General features: G+C 40.5%; 1 protein-coding gene across 2 annotated transcripts in view; it reads left to right on the top strand.

Annotated features, from left to right (window-relative positions):
* Positions 1-23735, top strand: part of GRIK2 (glutamate ionotropic receptor kainate type subunit 2) — a 656874-nt gene that overhangs the window by 439723 nt on the left and 193416 nt on the right. For both annotated transcript variants that reach the window (XM_048493884.1, XM_048493875.1), the window contains exon 13: positions 20579-20697. In XM_048493884.1, the coding sequence (XP_048349841.1) occupies positions 20579-20697 (119 nt within the window). The remainder of the gene's footprint in view (positions 1-20578; positions 20698-23735) is intronic.

Raw genomic sequence — 23735 nt, 5'->3', positions numbered from 1 at the left:
GGAATGGGAGGAGGGCAGCTTGGCACTTCTCCGTTGGGCCAGGATTGGGTTTTAGGGTGAGGGGAGAATAGTTGGAGGAATTGTGAGGTGGATGGGAGGCCTGGCAGGAGGGAAACTTGGCACCACTTTTCAAATTCGGGAGGGTGGCTGGAGAAATGGGAAGCCAGATAGGAGGCCTGAGGAGAGGGCGGCTTGGTGCCACTTCTCTTCTGAGCCTTGATTGGTTTTGAGGGCAGGAGGAGGGTGGCTGGGGGACACAGGAGAATGGTATCAGGGCTGATGGTGCAGCAGGCCACTTGGTGCTGCTGCTCCATGAGGCAGGGGTGGTTTTTTGGTGGTGGTGAGAATGGGGATTGTAGTCTGGGTCCTGGCGGATCAGCAGATGGCAAGGTAATGCTCCTCTGCCAAGCCTGGGTGGTTTGTGAAGTTGATGGGCAGGCAGGGGGAAGTGGGAGGGTAGTTGCAGGTGGGGAAACTGATGGCGGGCCTGGTGGGAAGGGCAGTGAACTGGCTGCCAGGCTGGGATTGCTGCTGGATCAAGAGAAGGCAGGCGGGTGCATGGGGGTTGCTGTAATGTGAAGGGTGACTCTCCACCAATAGGTTTGAAGGATTGAGTTCTATGTGCTGGTTGGTGCGGGGGGGAGGGTGTTTGTCATCAGAAAGCAGTGATTTGTGACCACAGGGAATTATATATGGTATATGACGGTAGCTCACTGGAACTATTGTTCACAGCCTATGCATAGACTATATATAACCAATCTTGATGGTTGTATGATTCTCTTTAGAAGTTCTTGTACAGATCTACTGACGGAAATAAAAATAATCAGAGTGCAACACTATTCCCCCCATATATTTTATTGCGTTTCTGCCATAATAAATGCTCCATAGGAATGAATTTTAAGATTATTTTGATGTTAACAAATTTAAATATTTGCCTGATTTTTTTTTTAAAAAAAGCAATTAGAATTTTTGTTTTCTTGTCCTGAGGCTCTAAGATATTAATGTAGCAAGTACTTGCTTCAGGAAAAAAGGGGTGAATAAATAACAGATTTCACTCTGTGAGATCTGAAACTGGGAATGATATGTGTTAAAAATGTCCATCCACTGGGCAAGCTTCAATTTTCATCCACAAGATTTTTATTTGCTTGTCTTTAGTAGGTGAGCAGGTGGCAATTTTGAATGCCTCATCTTTAAATGGATGCAATTATCACAAGATTATACGGTCTGCCATGTTAGGCATTCATGCATTTTAATATTTTGTTTACAGCCTTCCAGCGCTCTTCACACTTCCTCAGTGAAAACTAATGGAGAGTGTTATAGCTCAGGTCTTAGCCCATTCAATACAAAATATGTTGTTAGCTGAAAACATTTGCAAATGACAACCTGCCAAACTGTTTAATATATTGTACAAGCTTTGTTTTTACAAATAACTCAGAAATATTGTTCTATAATGACTGCATGGCAAAAATACAGATAATGCTCAAGGGTTGTATATGTTTTAAACTCTTGTTAGTAAGGAGTACATCACAGTAGAATATGTGACTGGCTGGTAACATGCTTTAAATGGACTTATGGTTTCGTTGCAAATCCATGTAATCAAACAAACTTCAAGAACATTTTGGGTAGCCAAATATCTTTTCTGCAGCTAGAGGAACTCTTTTATGCAGGCAAGATGGTATCATATCTCCTACTTCAAAGACAAAGGGGAAAAAGGGGAAAAATACACTTATATGCCACTGGTCAAAAGAACTATTGATAACTGATTGGAAAGCTACTTGAATTTTCAAGCTGTCAGAGTACTCGCAGAAATCTTTCCCACGTATCAATAATTCTGTGGGAAATACACTCTAGAAAAGACTGATCACTGTGTAAAAGAGGCCCTTTTGTTCACATGCCCTTGTGTTGATCCTGGACAGAATAACAGCTTCTCTTTGAATTGCATAGATCAAATTCATACCCTGGACGATGAATCCTTTCTGTTGAGTGGGAAGCCTTGGTTTAGTGCAGGAAAATTACTCAGTGAAGGAAGACATAGGACTAATGTCCTGAATTTTATCCTTTCACTTAATTGAGTCATTTTCTAAAGGAAAGATCCTTCCTGAGAGAATCCTGACGTCAAATGAGAGGCAGTGGATCCAAACTTCCAGTTTTAAAAAGATTTGTTCTAACAACATAACTGTGAGTACTATCTATCTACAGTGGGACATGGACTGATTTTGCACAGGCAACATGGGTTCGTGGATCCCATTTGCCTGTGCCACTGTTTGTACAGTGGCTGCAGGGGCCAGCCAGGATTGCTGAGATCCTGGAGGCAGGAGGCAATATGGTTCAAATGGAAACACTGTGTTTCCATGCGAACTGCACAGCCAAGAATCCCCCACCCAAGAATCTCCCTCGTCTCCCTGTATGGTGTGGTAGCCACCTATTAGAGTATCCAATCTAATGGCAGCTGCCTGGGGAATCCACCATTCATGGAAGGGAATGGGGATTGAATACTTCCTGCTTGCCATAGTTTGTACAGGCAAGCAGGAAGTGTTTGCAATCTGGGTGAAAGAAAAAAAAGTGCTAATTTCGCAATTTTCATTTACCCAAGGTTCTGGCCAATTAAATGTGTTAGAAGCATTTGGATAACAAATTCTGTGAGAACTCCTCCTCCCCAAAATGCTTTTTAAAAGGTCCTCAACCTGTTTCTCTGTGTGACTGTGAGAGTTCTTTGTTTGCTTCATGGTGTGTGCGGGAGCTTAAAGTTACTTAAATAGATCTGGTTAGTGTAGATTGATAAAGTCAGGTCTTAACTGAGGGAGCAGATATGAACCAGCAGATGATTTGTGGGCCAAGCGATGGTGCGTGGAGATGAAGGAATGGAGAGACACAACCACAGCTCCCCAGAGTAACCAAACAGAGACATTGGGTGGTGATAAATTGGCCACAACTATTATTTGAACAGCAGCTATCAAAACCTTGGCATAGCATGGGGCATTAAATCACCATACCAGATTGGTTGGCCCAGCAGGAGCAGGTTGGCAACCATGCTAGAAATGTCCCTCCAGTCCCAGAAGAACATTGTCCAGCCCAAAAGAAGGCCTTGGCAGCTGGAGCCACTCACAGCCTTTTCTACCTGGCCCAGTGCCATGTGGGCAGCTGCCTGTGCTTAGAATCAGCACCTCTTTTTTTCCCTCTACCCCACAGGCTTGCAAATGGGGCCCCAGGTAAGTTTAGTCCTGGGCAAGTTGTAACAGCTTCATGGCAATCATTGGGAGACAGGGACATGGGGGGCTTTGTCAACTGATTGCATGATGTCACTGTGAGAAAAACCCAGAAGTGATATATTTCTAAGCATTGGCTGAAAATCTGTGATAAAACCAAAGAGTTCTCGGTAATTCTTAGAGAACACTGTTGTCATTTTTTGCAGAAAACCTGTCTCTGGAGATAATGTCACGCTGTCAGCCAATGACTGTTCAGTGACCATTTTTTAAATTTTTATTTTTCTTCTGTTGCTGTTCTGAGTGGCAGCAGAAAACAACATTTAGAAACAAACATTTCTAAAATATGATTTTAATATTTTTAATAATAATTGTGAATCTGAAATAAGCTACTAGGCATTTACCAAAATATATTGTTCATTGTATATCATATCTTCCATTATTGAAAAGACTCAAATTTACATATACACATCTATGTCACAATATGAGGGCTAACAGGTATATTGTAGAATAAACTTGCTTGGATTAGAGTCTATTTCATAAGAATTCTTAAGAGTCATCCATTGTTAGATTTATATATAGATATAGAGCGTAGAAACTGTGAATGGTGGTGTTAAAGACAATGAAATGCAGGAGGCAGAGATAATAGTATTTTGAAGAGGATTTTTTTCCATCAAAAATTTTCTTTTTTGCATACAACCACTTTCTCCTATTTTCTTTTTCTCTTTTAGAAGAGGAGTTTTCTGGTACTTACCTATGCATCTTTTTGTGCTTTCATCCCTTGCAGTTATTAGTTTTAACAGAAGAACAGGAAGGTTTGGGAACAGATTGCCTGCCTGTGAGCATCTAAAGAGTAAAATTCTGAAATTCTGCAGAACTCTGTCTACTCCTCTCTTTGAACTTTTAATTGGTCATAATGAAATTGATTCCAAAAACACTCCAAATTCCTAAAAAAAAGAGGGAAATAAAATGGATTGTTTGATTTTAGGGAAAAACTGAGAAATTGCTTAATTAGAATCTGATAAAGTACTTAATTAGAATCAATCAAGAATTCTTAATTTCTCTGAACACAAATATAGGTGGATTCCGCATCGGCTAAAAACAGCGGTGTGAAAACAGTGTAAAATGGTTTAAAACAGTGTAAAAGGGTTTACACTGTTTTCACACCATTTTGACAGAGCTGTTTTTGATCCATGCGGAATTCGCCATTGTCTGTGACATGTACATGTAAAGTTCATCTGTTGATAACACAGGCACCATGGCAGTATTTAGTGATAATACTGCCTTCTTAGACTTCTAAACTAATTTAACACTAGCTGTATGAAGAAACCCATTATCAACATTGAAGTCAAAACAAGATCGGATTTCCTGATTGATTCTAATTAAGCAATTTAACATCACATTTACAGCAATCAGACTCAGAAATTTCTCAGGAGACTCTGCTGCTGACAAAAGAAGAAAGTTGTGGCTGGGTTTTAGTGCTGGTAGCATCTGCTTGCTATCCAGAAGGTCCCGGTTCATCTCCTGGTATCTCCAGTTAAAAGAATCAGGTAGTAGGTGATGTGAAAGACCTCTCTGTGAGACCCTGGAGAGCCATGTCAATGGTCTAATTTAGTATAAGACAGTTCCATGTGTTCAAAAAGAGTCTATAACATCAAGCTTCATTTGCAGTTATGGTTTCCTCTCATACTATAGCTGTTGAATTAGCTTAGCAAATGTAGAGAAACTTGTGTATTACAAATAATCACTCTTTATCTTGTATATATTTTACTTTTGCATAGAATGTCACACTTAACCTGTTGCATTCATTGACCTTTGACTGCACTGTTTGCAGTCTTTTTTCTGTGCTCATGTAAGCATATCTAATTTATGTGGTAAAGTATGCTGTGGTCCATTGGAGTTTATCAGGTAACCAACTGGGTGAAACAACACTCTGTCTTGCTATAACATAGTACTATGGCCACACCTATCTGGAAACTGAGTTTTTCCTGAAATGTTTTTGTAGCATTGCGTACTGTAAAGAGAGCTTAGACATTAGAGCGTTTGGGAGTAGAAGGAGTGCCCAATGCTCAAATTAATGATAAGAAGTCTTGGACATTGCCTGTGGTTTGTTTTATGCAGATATAAAGTGGAGTAGAGCATAAATTTTAATTCCACATGATTACAAACCGATTTGAGTAATACAATTGTAGTTGCTACTTAAAGAACAAAGTATTGGATTGTTCTAGTGTGCTGTTCAATATAAAATTAGGCTCTATAGTACAACACTTATTACAGTGACCAATAAATGAGGCAATAGGTTATGGACAATTAAGATCTGTTAAATATTTTAAAACTTCTTCCGTTCAACGTATTGTCGAAGGCTTTCACGGCCGGATACCACTGGTTGTTGCGGGTTTTCTGGACTGTGTTGCCGTGGTCTGGTAGATCTTGTTCCTCCTCATGTAAGTATTTCCACTAAACGCAGTTCAAAAAAGAACTTGTGTCTCAATATTGTTATGGAAGGAATCCTTTCCTCAGAAGGTTTTCTGGAGCTCCAGGTTCCCCTAAGTTCATGATCTGATTGGAGTGAGTAGCTGAATGTCCAGATCCTTATATAAACACACACATGCAAACACACACACAAAGAGAGAGAAAGAGAGACTTATACACTCTGGTGTTTTCCACATTGACCATATATCTTGGAATAAGGAGGTGAAACATCCCGGTTCGGCCATGATTTCCGCATGACTTCCAGGTCTAACTCGAGCTCGCCCGCAAGATTTCCCTTATCCCGTAGCTTTAAAAAACTGCTAAATTGGCAATTCTTTTTTTTAAAGCACTGATCCCACTCCCATGCAAACATTGTGGGAGACAGACCAGTTTATTTGTCCTGCCTCATCGCCTGCAGCCAATAAGAACGTTGGAAAACCGGGGCAGTTAGCACAAGCATGGCAGTGTTGGCGAGGAAAATGAAACTGAACTGGGGAGCCATTCATAATCAAATGTAGTTCTTCCCCCTGGCTTGAACGTGCTGATGGGCTGCCATGCGGAGTGAGAAACTGAGATAGAAACATCCTGGTATGTATGATTCCGGTTTTCCCCTGGGATATTATGTCCGTCCAGAAAACACCTCTGAAACTATTTATTACATCATAAAGCAATTTGGGGGAAAGCATACATAGCAGTATTACTCAAGTAAACCAATAATGGTTCAGTATATAAGTTTATATATTATATGATTAATGTAAAGGAATATATTCTTTCTGCATACCAAGCATAAGCAAAGCATTTGTGATTTTGGCGTACAACCTGGAGTAAAAGAATTTGTTAGTTTATATATCCTTTTGAGCTTATAGAAAAAAGGATAGATGTAAATTATAAGATAGTGTGCTGAACTATCCTTTTTCAGAATCATCATTGTGTATACATAGCAGTTTGTTTACCACGGACAATGGATTGGGCCCATTGCAACCATATGAAGCTGACAGAGATAAGTATGTTCTCTGTTTACCTTTCTATCAACCTATGCCCCTCTGTTAGGTATATAGGTGTATTGCCTTTATTTATGACTAGATAGAAGAAGAAGAAGAGGAGGAGGAGGAGGAGGAGGAGGAGGAGGAGGAATAGTAGTTTGGATTTATATCCCCCCTTTCTCTCCTATAGGAGACTCAAAGGGGCTTACAATCTCCTTGCCCTTCCCCCCCTCACAACAAACACCCTGTGAGGTAGGTGGGGCTGAGAGAGCTCCAGAAAGCTGTGACTAGCCCAAGGTCACCCAGCTGGCGTGTGAATTCCCCAGATAAGCCTCCACAACTCAAGCAGCAGAGCTGGGAATCAAACCTGGTTCCTCCAGATCAGAGTGCACCTGCTCTTAGCCACCACGCCACTGCTGCTCTAGATAGCATTAGAAGTGTAAGATATACTTACTGGATCACACAGTGCATGCATTGATGGCATGCTGCAGAGTACATCAGTAATCACTGGGTGCAGCTCAGAGTCCATTTATTCTTAGACAGTGAGATTTAGATTACAGCCAGTCATTAATCTTGATATTTCTAGTATCAAACTATAAAATTTCTTTTGTCTGTCTCTATTATAAATAATATGCCTATTTTGTTTTTCTTTTGATCATGAGTTTTATATATATATACCTTGATCCCACTCAAAAAGAATCACAGAAATAATATGCTGAGAGTGGTAAACATTGTAGTTTAAATTGAAAAGACTTGAATGAGCATCTTTTTCCTGTTTGCCACTCTAGGTAGCTAGATATGAAGTTGCTGCCTTGCAGCTATTCATGTGACAGGCATGCTGTAATTAGTTTACAGTACCCTGTAGCTTCAAGCACAGCAGGATGGTGGGTTTTTTTTGGGGGGGGGGCAAGCAAGGTTAGTGTAAACAAGAAGGTGGGGAGGTATCAGAGTGGCAGGCTGCTCTAATCTCAGTGTAATTCCTTTGTCATTAGAGGGGGAAAACCTTCCTCTTACACAGATTTGACTGGTTTCCTTCTCTGTTCTAGTGCAGAGATTATGCTTCCAGTTGATGTTCAGAATTCTTTATAAATTAATACAATGGCATTGATTTCAAATTCTGAGACAGGCTGCACAATCGAGGGCAGGGCAAATCCCGTCTCTGGATGCAGTGTGGGCTTCCGCCAGCATAAATGCTCTCTCTGGAGCACTTATGCCAGTGGAGGGCAAACCCACTTGTGCCCAGCTGCTGCAGCTCCCCACAATGCCTGGTCGTGATGCTTGGCCTCATGCTGGCACTTAAAGGCTTTTGAACTATTGCTTACTACTGTGTAAAATTATTTCAACTTAATAAGGGAAAACATCAAAAGTTGGCCCTGCTCCGTCAGGTGTACCTTGCATGTTCCTATCATTTGATGCATGCATTCACACTGTGCACTGTGCATGTAAGACTCTGAAGACTTATCTGAAGAAGCATGTTATTTATGGCATTGTATTTGTAGCATAGAGGATCGCATACAAAATGTTGCCTTCAAAATAGTATTTCAGAAACCTACCGCCTCAGGGGACCATTTACCCAGTGCATACTTCTACACATAGGGGAAATTAATCACTTGTAATATTTGCCAGTGTGAGGAGGAAATTGCTATGCTTCCAATTCCAGAATTTGAAAGGAAGAGCATGGAAGATTCTACTCGGGGGGGGGGGGGGAACGAAATTAATGGCATGGCCAGATGGAGTGGAAAGTGCGTAGCAAATCTCCACCTGCTAACATCTGAGTTCTAATAGAGTATCCTTAGTCTGAAGAACAATGAAGGGCATGGCCAAAGTATTCTCATACTTTTTGTTTTCTCCACTTGGAAAGGGAAAAACTGTTTTTAACGCATTAAATGAGAAAAAAATCAGACTGAAAAGAAAAACAGCTGCTGATCCCAGGCACTTAATTTTTGCTTCTTCATCCTTCCTTTGTCTCTTTTGCCATTTGTCAGATTCAGGCATAGATCCACGCCATCTTGTATATCTCAGGTCTTGTCTAGACCATATATTACCACATGGAGGTTTTTGTTTTCATTTGACGTATTTCTTAATTTATAAGAACACCACATACGTTTGACATGCTGAGTTGTTAGCTTGTCATCTCAGAAGTCCACCACAAGAATTTCGAGATTATTTCAACTGACCTCTTTAAGTTTGTGGTAGAATATTTGCATTATGCTATTAGGAATAAGGCTTTTGGAATGTATCAGCCATTGTGTTCTGATTCTAAAATGTTTGAAAGATTGGAAATGGGCAGCCCAATCCAGATTGGAGAAAGAGGGGATGGCCATTGGCTATAGTGGAGGGCTGTGACAATGCACTTGCCTCCTCCTCCTTTAGTGTAAGGACACACATGCTATGGGAAGGAACAATTCCATCGGCATCTGGCCACCCCAGAACTCTGTAGTGGGCAAACCTGGAAATAGATGTTGCCATCGAGCTACACTGGCATCTGAGTGAACACCAGCGCAGGGGGTGAGTGTACTGGGCCATTTCCGGGGTGGAGTCAACTTACTCAATTTCCACCAATATTCCAGTCTATTTGGGCTGTGGGGCAGTTTCAGTGAGAGGAGGTTTTTTCAATTGCCTTCTTTTCTGCACCATCCAAAGCTTTTGCTGCACTGTCCCCAGTTACCTCAGTGTCCCCCGGCTGAATCTGGATTACAGTTAGCCACCTGTATGTCTGTGGTGTTTCTTCTAAGCCATCTGATCCTACATTGAAAAACAGAGTTGAAGCACTGTTTGCCTCATAGAGAAAGGAACAAAGAATACACTGCATATGCTATACGTATCCAAATGCTCTAGTCAAACAGGTATTTCGATAGCATACAATTAAGGTGAATAGGTGACTACAACTCTGCTGGGTTGTATGACCTCCATGCAAAGAATAATTCCTTATTTCAGTTTATTTAATACATTTCCAAATTTAGAAAAGTGTTCATGGCAGCTTCCAAATTAATAGGATATAATATATGGAAATGTAAAGAGTTCTGTACATTTTCTTAGCTCCACTGTATTATTTATTTTAATTGGTGAACTTGTCAAGCCAAATTTCTTATGTGCCTCTTCTGACTTAAGTTGAAATCAGATAGTTACTTCTTACTCTGGTGTAATCCCCACTGAAAATTAAAGGTGGATACAACCAGGTTTCAAAAGAAACAGAATCTCATTTTTACTTAGGATGTAGATTAAATTTTATGAATATTCTGTGTATTTTAATCACTGCTTTCCACAGTATCAGCAGTGAGCAACAGAACTCCCATTGTTACCCTCTGCATTCTCTGAGTCCGAGAATGTGAGCACTGACCATTGCACACATTCTCTGACACACCCAGACACATCTATGTCACAATATGAGGGCTAACAGGTATATTGTAGAATATTGGGGGGGGGGGGGGGTTGGGGAGGGGGGGGGTGGGCGGGGGGGGGAGAGGGGGAGGGGGGGGTGGGGGGGGGGGGGGGAGGGGGGGGGGGGGGGTGGGGGGGGGGGGGGGTGGGGGGGGGGGGGGGTGGGGGGGGGGGGGGGTGGGGGGGCGTGGTCTGGGGGGGGGGGGGAGGGCGGGGGGGGGGGGGGGGGGCGTGGGGGTGGGGGGGGGGGGTGGGGGGCGGGGGGGGGGGGGGGGGCGGGGGGGGGGGGGGGAGGGGGGGTGGGGGGGGGGGGGGGGGGGGGGGGGGGGGGGTGGGGGGGCGGGGGGGGGTGGGGGGGGGTGGGGGGGGGGGGGGGGGGGGGGGGGGGGGGGGGGGGGGGGGGGGGTGGGTGGGGGGGGGGGGGGGGGGGGGGGGGGGGGGGCCTGCGGGGCCATGCAGAAACGGCCTTTGATATATGGACAACACTTTCTGTTATACTCTTTTATGTGCCTTGGAAGCCTGCAGGCCTTTGACATTCTTGGTCTTTACGGTTTAACATTAAAAAATTGGTTCATTTTTAATTTTTTAATATAATTTTCAAGATTTTTTTAAAAAATATGACTTCAATAAAATCAAATGTGCTTTGAAAATACATGTTAAAGTTAATGTAGCACTTAAACTATTTGTGTCAGTTACTTCTCTATAATGCACTATACCTAATAGACTTTTCTATTAACTGGAGTATGCAATTGTTCAGCTCATGCATGGATTCTTCTAAAATAGCTTTTGCAAGAGCCACCCACAAAAGGTTGACACATCTAAAACAGCACCCCCTTAAGCATAAGAGGCTGATACTGAGGAGTAATGGCTTTCTATCTTTGGCTGTTTCTGCACAGCTCCATAACAGCACCCTAGGGACAGTGAAAACACCATCCTGGGGCACTGTTCGCACCAGCACTGTGCTTGTGCTGCCCAAGCAGCAAGAAAAAGCCACTTTTGAATCTTGCTTGGGGAGCGAGGTTTTTCAAAAGCGGCGTCTTCCACTTGCTGCTGTACAAACGGCAGCAGGTGGAAGGTGGTGTTTTCCCCATGCTGGCCCCAAACGGCTCCTTACCTCCTCCTGGCTTCTTTCATTCTGTGGAGGCCAGAGGACACGTCTCCTGGCCTCCATTCCTGCAGCCGTCACTCTGGCCATGGGGCGTGTCCCCTGATCACCACAGAGCAATGGAAGCCAGGAGGAGGTAAGGAGCCATTTGTGGGGCTGTGCGGCTGTGCAGAGCCTGCTCTGCCAGCTGCGCAGCCAGAGGGGCTGTTTGTGCGAATGGCCCCGGGGCTTGCATCGGCATGAATCATGCCGATGCAGCCCCACTGCTCTGGCTGTTCAGAAACAGCCTTTGTGTGAGCAGAAACACTTCATTTTTGCTCTTGGGTACGTGTGTAAATACTTCCTATTAAATATAGAAGAATTTTGAATTTTTAATAAATTCGTAAATACATTTTCATGTTCTGTGGCCTAGACTTTAATTCTGATGCCCCTCCTATTAGTAATCTCTTCCAAACATTCTGGAAGTTTGTTATTTTTTTATTAGTGAATGACTTATCCTGCATTATTTGCCCCAGTACCCAGTAAAAACATGAGATGACAGTATAGGTTTAACTAGTTTGTTTATAGCAGCTGATCTACATTATTGATTAACTATAATGTTCAATTGAGAGCAGGCTGTGCTAGGCAGGCTAGCCATGGCTATCTTTAGTTTTGGCAAAACCACCCTGGCTTCAATCTTAGTTAACGGCTGCAGGCAACCTTGTTTGTCATTGCCTACACATATTGTGCAAAGAGTTGCCCAGCCCCAGCCCCTTTCCCTGATGTGATGTGAAGCCACTACCAGGTTTCCCCCCTGGTTGCTGAGCACCAAAGGCACATTTTCACATGGTCCATCCAACCATAAAGCAAGTGATGGTCTGTTCAGAACACGTCCTCCATCACGCCCAAGGTTCACAATGCTCACTGCTGCTCCTTACGTACTAATAAGCAGCCCACCCTATCCCTGTCAAACTAATTATGGCTTGAACTGTCAATGGCCAGGCCCAGTTAAACGATTAATAACCAGCCACTCTGAACATCACAAAGCAGGCAAAAAGACTTCTCCAAAAAGCCAACCAGGGAAGAAGCCCCCACAAAATTCCTGCTTAGCTCCAGTTGAAATCCAAGGGTGGATGCTTGGATCCAATAAAAGTTGGCTCATGAGGGAGAAACAGCACTAAAAGTCTCTCCCTCTGGCCTTCTAATTAAGTGGCAACCTTTGACTTGCAGTCAATCTAGCCTCATGTTTCAATTAAAATGAACCACGTTAAATTAATCCCTGATTTACAAGCCAGGAAAACTCTTATTTAAGAAATGTACAAGAAATTTATTCTGTTAAGATGGAATACATTGAATACTTGAATACAGTGGAACTTACTTCCAGGTAGGCCTGCAAGGATTTCTTGGCAACTCTTCTTCATTTCTCCCCAGATTTGTATTGTATGCTTATATAATCATTTTCCTCATTAGCCAAAAGTTCTCACTACAGTAAACCTGAACAGTGATCAATTAGATCAATTAGACAACAACTTTGAGGAAGGGAATCCCAAATGAAATCTGGAGAAGGTGAGGTCTGTATCTATCACTATAATTGCTCCCTGTTCAGGAACAAATTTTTGGGTTTGTCTGGAATCCAGCCATGAATAGGAGCCTTTTGCTTCTGTCATTGTAACATTTTATATCCTTCCTATATTTTTTCATTCTAGCAGCAATTTCTCCTAAATTTATAGCACCAGTCTTTGCCAAATGGGCAAAATCAAATACCATAAATTTGAAAGGGAGTTATTCCTCAAACCCATAACATAACTTTGTCTGTTAACAAAGTGGGTCTTCATTTTCACACTGAACGATCTGTGAAAGACTGATTTGACATTTTTAGAAGATCCAAGCAACTCACATTATTAAACCATAAAAATAGTACAACAAATATGGTCTCAGGTGAATCACCTGGAACACTTCAATGCAATTTGAAACTGGAGCAGTACTGAGGGGGTAGGGATACCAGCCAAACTATCTTGATTTTAAAAAAACCAAGGCTCAAGAATGTTTCTTCTCTGGCAAGCATACTCCTAAAATATTTCATATATCATCTGCTGTTGAGGCTCCCCACAGGTTGGACTCCCCCACCCCTGCTCAAATGTTCAGCAGGAAAAAAGAAACAGGGAGGGAAAAATGGTGTCATGCAATATCACAACATAACTTCAGACCCTAAACCCAGAAGTTCCATAGAAATCACAAGGACTAACAGTGCATCACCGCAACACACTTTTTTTTCTCCATTAGGTTTGGGGGGGGGAGGTCAGGTCAGTTGTGGCTCCATACTGCTTTCGTTTATCCCCTGATTTTCATGTGTGTTTTTGTGACTTTTGTTTTCACTTCCTAGTTTTTGTCTTCGCTCTCTTTTTACTGCCCTTTTGAGACTTGTTTCTCTGGGAATTAATTTTGAGTTTTTTTCCCCCCTGGTACATTTTTTTCTATGATTTTCTTTGTCCTACTCACCTACAGACCACTTTTCAATGATTGGACTGTTGCCATTAAACCACTGCCTCTCCAGACAAGGGATTTCAGGTGTTTTTAATGCCCCTAAAATATTACTATAAAGCTACAGTGTTATAATGATAGTTCAAGCAAATTTTCTACATTCCCAGTTTTCATTTTTAAAAATAGCACTAAGCTTCTATCCCATTTTTTTCACGGAAATATGTCTTTTCCCCTATATCTGAACATGAGAAGGGGCAGAGCTGTGAAGGTTTTAGTCTTGGTGAACACTTCTCTTGCTATATTGAATTGTTGTGTGAAAATATCATAGAACAAAACAATTTATAGTGGGAGTAGAAAGTTAGTTCATAAAGTTGAATTAGAGAGAAGTTGGTGTTCGTGTTGGAAACTTGTGGGAGCAAATATGATAATTTCCTATGAATAGGTTTCTCGGTATTATTCTTTCAACTCATATGATTACCTATAGTTAAGAGTACTGTAAATGCACTTCACAATTGCTGCTGGTGTTTCTATTCTTTGCCAAGCTGGAAGCATTTAACAGAATAATACTTTAGTTCTTGGTTTGTGAGGTAGACCATGCAATCTAATTTTTGCATGGAATACAAAAAGACCACATGGTTACACATGTTTCTTTTTACACATGTTGATGGTATTTTTCTATTTTTTTCTATTTTTAGATTTTCTTTATGAAACTTTAGCTGGTTATGTTAGAAGATGATGGGTTATTAAGTGCTGTGTTTAAATCTATAAGGCCCACAATAGATTATTAAAAGAAATGACTAATGGATTCTGTTCAGTCATTTCTAAAATTAGAAATCCATGAATATATATATATAAATCCTCCTAAATCAGTGAAACATACAAAATTGACAATGTTATATGAATACATGGATGAAATTTTCCTGAAAGCCCTGGCTTTTTAAAGTATGTCCTATAAAAGCACCATTATTTATCATGAGATAATTAAACAATATTAGAATACTTTACCATTAGATTAATATTGAGCACATAAAACTGTATTGTAGGAGCAGAGTCATGCCACTTTCACATGATTCAGCTAGTTCAGCTTGAAAACTGGGAATTGAAGTGGGGAAAAAAACCCTGTGATCTGCTTTAGGAGTATAGCTGCTGACTCTGGGTTTAAAAAGTCCTGGTTGTTTGGAGGAGGAGCCTGGGAGAGGGGCAGGTTTTGTGGAGAAGAGGGACCTCAGTAATGCCATTTCTCCATGGAAAGTGATATCTATAGTCTGGAGATCAACTGTAATTCTAGGAGATCTCCAGTTCCCACTAGGAGATTGACCACCCTTTTTAGGAGATAAATCTTTATTAAAATGATACCTTTCACAATTCATGAGAAATGGTGATCCAGAAAAAGTGGATAACACTCCCCGCCACTGAAAGCAGAATAAGCCTTGATCCCACAGTAACAGTGCTTTTTATTCTTTCCCAACCACCTTTTGCTTAAATACATGTGGAGGGTTGGGCAGACTGCTTGAGACTCTATTTTGTCTGCTTCATCAGGAGCTGGGTCAGCTTTCTCCACCTTTATTTCTCGGTGCTTTTGCTGATTCTTTTAACACAATAATCCGCAAGTTACACAGTCATGCTAAGAAAACCATTTGATTAAATTATATTTAAAATAATAATTTGTAAAAAATAGTTGACAACAATGCTCCAGCGTAAAACCAGTCCACAAAGGGAGAAGAAAGCAAGCCAGACAATAATAATGATTTTCTGGAGTGGTCTCTATAAGGAAGAGGGCAAAATTGTATTGGAAAATAAAAGTAAATCACAGTGAATTTGGGATGAGAATATGTTTTCACGTGGCAGATGGAACTCAACATGTTTACAACCAGACTTGAGTGGGAAGGGCCAAAACAAAGTACTATTCAGACACCCTAAATTGCAAATCAAAGCTTATGAATGGGTCTGAATTTTTTGCTTTGGGAGACCATGGTAAGGGTTAGACCAATATCGTAAAGCCCCTCCCAGTGCTTTTTTTTTTTAAAAAAAATCTTGTTGAAAATTGGGTCATTAGCAATACACAGGTATGGAAGTGGAAAAGACAGCTGTTTCTCACCTGGAACCTGAGCATTGTGTGTTTAGTGTTCATCCATTGCCTCTAATTCTATCTATCATCTGCCTTTCTCACAATAACTCAAGGCAGATTACCCAAAGTAAGTTAGTACAATCAACTAAATGGGTCTTTAGAAGTCTGGAACAATCAGAAAGAACTGAGGCATAGTATGTGTATTAATATGACATATTAACATGACATATTAGTGGTACAACAACAAATAATAATAATAGGATCCTACTTATAATAAACTATATGCAGCAGTATAGACCATAGTCTCGATCATTTATTCAAGGAATTTTTTGTACAATTCAGCCCTATTACCGGCACAGGAAAGTTCTCTTGAATAATTTGCAGAATGCCAGATGAGTGGAAACTTTTCTGACCCCCTCTGGCAGGCCATTCCACAAGGCAGCAGCTACAACAGAGAAAGCATGTGTACAGGCAGTAGTTGATTTTTTTCCCATTTGCACATTGTCACCTACAGATGTCCTTGTTGACATGAGCAAAGTTGTCAAGATGGAGCATAAGTAGAGAGGAGGTCCTTCAACTAAGTGGGGCCAATTCTATGAAGGACATTGTATGTGATAGCCAGTATCTTAAACTGAACCCAGTAACAGATGGATAGCAAATGGATTGTCTGCAAAATGGAAGTGATATAAATGCTCTGTCTAGCTCCTGTTAATAGCCAAGTCATGGCACTCTGGACCACCTGGGTTTTCCAAGTTGATTTTGAGGGGAAACCAATGTACAGTGCATTATAGTAGTCCAGCTTCAGTGTCACTGCAGCGTGGATCCAAGTGATCAGGTCAGCCTATCAAGATGAGGTTGCATTTTACAGGTTAGGACGACTTGGTAGAAAGCCATTTGTCCAGTTGCATTAAGTTGATTCTCCAACACTAACATTGGGTCCAGTATAAATCAGTCAGAAAGGGCCAGTTAAACTCCAGCAAAAGTGGGGAGACCAATGTCCTTTTAAGCCTCATCAATAAGCAAGCAAGCATACAATCACCGTTACCTTTCCTTTTCAGGGTTTAGTTTCAGTTTGTTCACTTTTAGCCAGTTAACCCCATGGCTAGGCAGTGATTCAGGACCTCTGCTGCACTACCAGGAGATTTGGATGAACACATAAGAATATTGTCACCATATTGATGAGAGTCAACCCTCAAATTTTGACTGATTTGTCCTAAGGGATTAAAAAGCATGGGGGATAAAATTGCACCCTGTGGAACCCCATAAGATAGGTTGCACACCAATGATAACTGGGTTCCATTAGCAACCCTTTGAGTCAGTCTATGAGGCCTAGATGTAGGCCCAGAAATTCAATGAAATAAATATAATAACCTCTTGAACTGAACAGATTATTCTCAAAACTATAGAATAATGAATAAGTGTAGGTTCCTACTCTTTGGTCTTTTCCACAAAGCCAAAAAACAGTGCCCTAGGGATGGGAAAAACCCGTCCCTGGGATGCTGTTCCCACAGCTGGTGCTGCTGCATTGCAACAGCGGCATACTCGCCCCCCCAACCAGCGCGAAAATGTCGCTTTTGAAAAAAGCCACTTTTCAAAAGCCGCATCTTCCCACCGGTGCGGTGCGCAGCGCACAGGTGTGAGAGCGTCACTTTTGGCCCCTCTGGCATTTCCGTTCACCTACCTCTCCTTCCTGTGCAGCTATGGATGGTTGGAGAGACACGCCCATGCTGCCCTCGGACTCCCGGGGGTCGGAGGGCAGCGTGGGCATGTCCCTCCAGCTTTCCAGAGCTGCGCAGGGAGGAGAGGTAGGTGAACGGGATGACCTGCAGGCAGCTCTGTGTGGACCCACCTCTGTGGGTCCCAGCAACCTCGGCACTGCCCACACAAGACCGGCATTCATTCATGCAGAAATGGCCTTTGACTTAGTGTATTTAATAAAATAGTGCATATAATAATAGTGCATTTACAGCATTTTCAAACTTATTCTCCTGACATGTCAATATAAGTGCGTGAATTGCTATAGGAATAGCCAGTCCTATTATGCTGTCATCACATTCTGTTCAGTGTGAAGACATATGTATAACTGTAAGAAATGAAGTAACTTTGAGCAATCTGTTAATCCTCTGTTCTTTGGGAAGGGCAAATATCTATCTTATTTTGATACATGTGGTAATTTTTTTTTCTTTCAGTACTCATGGAATAAAATAGGTGCTGTAATCATGGCAACACCAGATGCCCAAACATGAGCTTCTTTAAAAAATTAGTTTTTGTATAGCAAATTATGTTACCACTTTCTTACTAGAAGTCAAGTCATCTTTCCTTAAAGTTGCCCTTTGGTGCTGAGTGCCTCCTGTTTTCTGATTTTTCAAGGCACAGTTCTTGAAACAGAGGAATAAGCTTTCCTGTGTCCCCTCCTGTCTGCTCCCAATAGCATGTTTACTGAAGCCATGAATCCTTTATGAAATGTGTATACATAATTGTTGGATGCAGCTGGTGGATACTGTATGAAAACTGATGAGGTGTTACTTTTCAAGAAAAAAATTGAACAATAACATCTCCCCTTGGCATTAGAGAAAATTTTAAGGTCATAAATTATGTAAATAGGAACCTTTCTGGTGCATTCACATTCCACATGGACATTTTTTGATAAAATAAAGGGCTTGTTCTATGGAAGAGAAGGAATAAAATAATCTAAAATGTTTTGGTTTTTATCCTATGCATCTTAAACATTCAGAAAAAAGTAGAATAAGAAGTGGGAAAGAAGGGATTTACTGTTCCAGGAAGGGGAGGTGGTTTTATTGATTAAAGAAAAGAGAAGATGGAGGAAGGAAAATCATGAAAGTATATTTACTGTTATTCATTTAGTCAGAGACTGTGATTAAGAAAGACTGAAATAATGTATGATACAAAATGGCTTCACTTAATGCTGAAGTGCCTAAAATGTACTAAGAACAAAAGTTACAGTAAAATAAATGAGCAAAATTTTTGTTCCCTATATTTTTTGCCTTTTAAAGATAAAGATGCCATACTTCCTATTCTTAAATTTAACTTTTAAACAATTTACCCAATTAAACACACAATGAATTGAAAAAGATCCTTGTTGTTTAACAATAACAACAAAAGGAATAAGACTATTTTAGATTCTTCTGAATCCTGTACAAGGAATAAGGTCAGAATTTTTAATTATAGCCCAATCAACCTTTCTGAACAGCATGTCACTTCTACTTTTGAGAATTAAATGAAACATTTCTTTGTTTTTCAAGCATAGGCTTTTAAGTCAGGAGGTGTTCTATCATTGTATTAAGAGGATAAAAATGGATTGTTTGATCTTCTGAGTTTTAATGTGTTGAAGAGATTATTGGGAAGAAAATTGCATTCTCTGAAGTGACAGAAACATTATTTAGATATCTTTAATTACAAGATAGATTTTTCTTAATACATTCATAATGAGTGCATATTCCAATTTGGGTTTGTAACAGAGTGGCTTTAAAGATTTGAGAAATTATAAAAATACATTATCACTAGTTTAGTACTTAAACTCCTCTGAGATTTTAATTATTGCAATAGTTATGATCTATTGTTTTAACTGTGTTGTATATTTTTTTCTAATGTGCTGTGGGTAATAAGCATGAGATTTTCTCACTGTGTAACATTTTGAGGACTTGATTTAAAAGAAAGTAAGCATCTTAAATCCAACTCTGTGTCCAGTGTGAAAAGATTTTTCCAATGTGTTCTGTAGATAAAACTAAAAAAAAATGAGACATCACAGTGGTATTATGAGATCAAAATATACATTGTTGAGGGAATGAGCAGAGAGCCTGTACATGAAAACCCTGATCTGAAGCTCATTTAAACTGAAAATCTCAACCCAGTTTGCTTTTCTCTATGAGAAAAAACTGTAAAAAACTGTAGACATGTTTGCATGTTTTAGCCATTTGGCAAATGAGGTTTTGGACTCAAAGCTATCAGTGATGTAAATATCACACTTTATATTGTCAATATCAGTTTTGGAATAAATGAATTACCTGTTCATAGTTCCAGATAATGTTTTCCAATCCAGTGATCAGTGATCCTATTGGCTTTATCAAGATTGTTTCAGGAGGGTAGCCATATTGATCTACAGTACAAGAGCAGTAGCACCTTAGAGACCAACAAGATTGGATGAAGGAAGCTTTGATTCTTGAAAGTTGATACTCCCAAGATATTGTTGAAGACAGAGGGAGACAAAGAGAGAGAGAGAGAGAGAGAGAGAGAGAGAGATTTGGGATGATTCTCAAGTCAGCCACATTACAACCCAAAGGCAGTCCTGCTGAGTATTTTTAATTATTTTAGGTGAAGCCACATAGAACTCCCCCCCCAAATTATTGCCATAATAAGCAATTTCATTTGAATTGTAGGTGCAGTTCTAATATACTTCAACAACCATATTAACACATTTGTGTGAAAAAAAGTTGCAATCGTTATCTGATATTCTCTGTTACAAAGTCTTAATGTTAAAGCATAATGGTTTCCTTGTTAATTAATGTCTTGTAGTAGTTCCCTTTTCTGTGTATGTGTCTATATCTGTGCTGATGAACTATCAGATGTGATATTTTCTGAGGCCCTGAGCAATGCTGAGGCAATTTCAGTGAATTTTGGCAACAACTTTTGACACCACAATGTTTCTAACTATGCTGCTATGAGAATTCAATAATGAAGACCTGAGTTTCATCATTGGTGATATTATTTTTTTCTCGTAATGCTTTCTGTCATTTATATAATGCAATGACTTTGTGAAGCCTTTCTTTTTCTACTTTCTATTTAACCCTTTCCTGTTTTTTTTCTGTTTCTTTTACAGCAAATTTGCTGGATAGCCTTTCTGCTCACTGCTTGTTAAATATGTTCTTTTTTCTGTCAATTACCACAGGTTTAGTCCCTATGAGTGGTATAATCCACACCCTTGCAACCCCGACTCAGACGTGGTGGAAAACAATTTTACCTTGCTAAATAGTTTCTGGTTTGGAGTTGGAGCTCTCATGCAGCAAGGTATACGATTCAGCCTGCTCTTTCTCTTGGGCGCCATGTCCCACTTTTTGCTGGGGGTAACCATTCTCTCTTTCTCTGGCGCTAACTGCTTGCATGAGTGCCTCTGTGCATGTAACCATAAACCAGCTTTTTTACATCTAGGCATCCTTGAATCTCACTTTCAGGCAACAGAGTACCCTGGAAATCCATACAAATCTAGAAATAAACATTTGACCCACAAATGTAGGTACATAATTACATGAACACTACAGTTAACATCCTACATCTCTGTGAGACAAGAGTGGAAAATACTTCTCTCCCTCTGTCTCCACTATTGTCTCACTTTGATGTAGACCTTGTTTAGTCCTGAAATGAGATGCCATTTATTGCATGGTTGATAAATGTCACCTCAGTTTATTATAATTGTTGCAACCATGTTGTGTTTCAGATTTCCCTAAAGGACAATTGAGAAATGAGCATCTGCATACAGCAGGCCAACCATAGCTCACGTATTGCATGCTTTACAGTGCATGTAAAGAAATGTGTTATGAATCAAATTTTCTTTTTTAAAAATATGGTTGCTAAAATTATAGGAATGCCAATCAATTAATAATCAATAATAAACCAGCGAGGTTTTTTTGTTGATTATACAGTGCACTCCTCTTGTACCTGTTGCGTTTCATTCAATTTAGCCATTTTATTTCATGTACAAGATGGTCGATACAAGCAGTATTGTTCATCAATGCAATTGATGGCAAATTGTCATCAGTTTTTTTTTCACTGTAAGATAATGTTGTGTAGAAAAGGAGTGCAGTGTAATGTTTGTGATACAGTTAATAAAAATTCCTACTTGAAAACAATTTGAGCTTTTTTCATGCTACTGCTACTGTTTTTCTTTACAAGAACTTGCCCATGTTTCCATGGAATACCCAAGAAATTGTGTCCATGCTACTTCTCTTTCTTGGCCACATTTTCATCACTGAATTTAATCAAAGCTGGCAGTTTCAGGAACATATACACTTGTATACACTTAGGTGCTAAAACCAGCATTTCTCTCGGCAGAGCATTTTGGCAGCCAATAGTGTATAAGATGGACATGTATCTTTGGGTATCCTGTGGGGAAAAACATTTACTTTTAAAGAACAGCATTTCCTTTTGGAAAAAGTAATTAATGTATTTGATAGCATGTCATACCAAATATATAAGAGGATATTGATATGACTGCCCAGGAGAAGGAAGTTAAAGAAACTTTAATAAACCACTGTAGTTCTTTTAAACCAGTCTGGCTTTTTGTTTTTTTTTTGTTTTTTTTAAACAATGCAAAGAGACCCAGAATGACTAAAACAATGATGAGCACACAGTTAAGAAATATACAAGACTCACCCAGTGAAATGAATGGGACTTAAACCTAATTTTACTGTAGCTAGATTATTTAAACACAATATTTCTGTGGGGTCTACAGTCTATTCTTAAATGTTTCTATAGTTTTGGTGACAAATGTTCAGACAATGTTCAGCGTTCTATGGTTCTTAGCACGCTAATGATCCAAATACATTACACTGTAAAACAATGTCTTACTCCCTTTAATAAACTCTTGACACACAACCTCGTTCCCCCTGACACACAACCCCTCCCCCCACTTCTAGCTATAAATAGAGCCTAGTGATTACAACCTACTCAATTATTCCATCTGCAAACTATATTTTAATAACTGGTAATGGGAAAGGATGGGAGCAATTCTGTACATACACAGTTTTCATTATATTATAAGATAAAGTATCAGTTTCAATCCCATTTATTTGTATGCTGAATATTAATCATAATTTTGTAAGGCAAAGCTGAAAAGGTATAAAATGGTTTTTAAAAACCCTGTTGTCTTTTAAAACATCTTCATTTATGGAAATTGTGAGTACTTCCAGGAATAACCTTGGCATTTCTGAATAGTCTCTCAACTATTGTTCAGGAAAAAATTAACATAGCAATACATTTGGGGTTGAATCCAGAGTAAAATGAATGTGGTGAAGATTGTAGAAAAAGATTTTTCTATTTCCTCCACCTTGCTGCACTCCGCTGAGCTCTCCGGAACTCGATTTCTGTAGGCTTCCACAAATTGCCTTAGAAGTCAGCAGTTCGAAAGGGGATTTGTCAAAAATTGTTCTTTTTCCTAATGGAAGTGCCCTTCTGCTAGCGCAGGTATCCTTTTGGCTCCAGCCTACAATTTTTGTTATCCTCATGGAGGGGCAGAAATTTGATAAATGACCAACTAAAACATGAACAGGGTTGGAATTATGAAAACGTCAATGGTCCATTTACTTTTTCTACATTGCACTAGCTTTTCCCATACACTAAGGCTGTTTCCGCACGGCCACGCTCGGGTGTGCATCAGTGTATACAACGCTGACGCACCCCCCCCGGGACTGTTCGCATGAACTGTCTCGGTAGGGGCAGGGAAGACGGTGCAGCGCTGCACCGTCACCCGAACGACATACCTTCCCTCCGACCTTCTGGCGTGTCACCCACGCCAGGGGACATGCCTCCTGCCCTGCACGACACAGCAGCGGCTGGAAGCCACTGTTTCCAGAAAACCTCGCTCGGGGAGCAAGGTTTGGAAACAGCGCCTTTGTGGCGCAGGTGGGGAGCGAGGATGGGGAGTGCTGGGGGGAGCAAGCAATGCAGCAGCACCCCCCATGCGAACAGCTCCCTAGGGACAGCGTTTTTGCCGTCCCTAGGGCGCTGTTATTGGCCCGTGCGGAAAGGGCCTTAGTCTAGAATGCAAAGTTTAACTCACACAGAATTGACCAGAATTACACTTTAATCCTTACAACCAAGTCCAAAACTATTTGAACTAATCTAGAATATCTGAAATGTCAATAATATGGTTGTCAGACTTGTTCTGCTCAACAGTTCACAGTTCCTGTCATGAGCACATTTGGGCAAAAAGTCTTACAACTAGTGTAAATGTACACCAATATGTATAAAAAACTACTTTAGACATGTGTAACCAAGGTTTTTTTTTAAAAAAAATATTTCTTTGAGCAGTGGTCCTATACCATATTGAA

This window comes from Sphaerodactylus townsendi, linkage group LG01, assembly GCF_021028975.2.
Source record: "Sphaerodactylus townsendi isolate TG3544 linkage group LG01, MPM_Stown_v2.3, whole genome shotgun sequence".
Lineage (NCBI taxonomy): Eukaryota > Metazoa > Chordata > Lepidosauria > Squamata > Sphaerodactylidae > Sphaerodactylus > Sphaerodactylus townsendi.
Note: the sequence above shows the minus strand (reverse complement) of the source record. Positions and strands in the feature narration are given on the sequence as shown.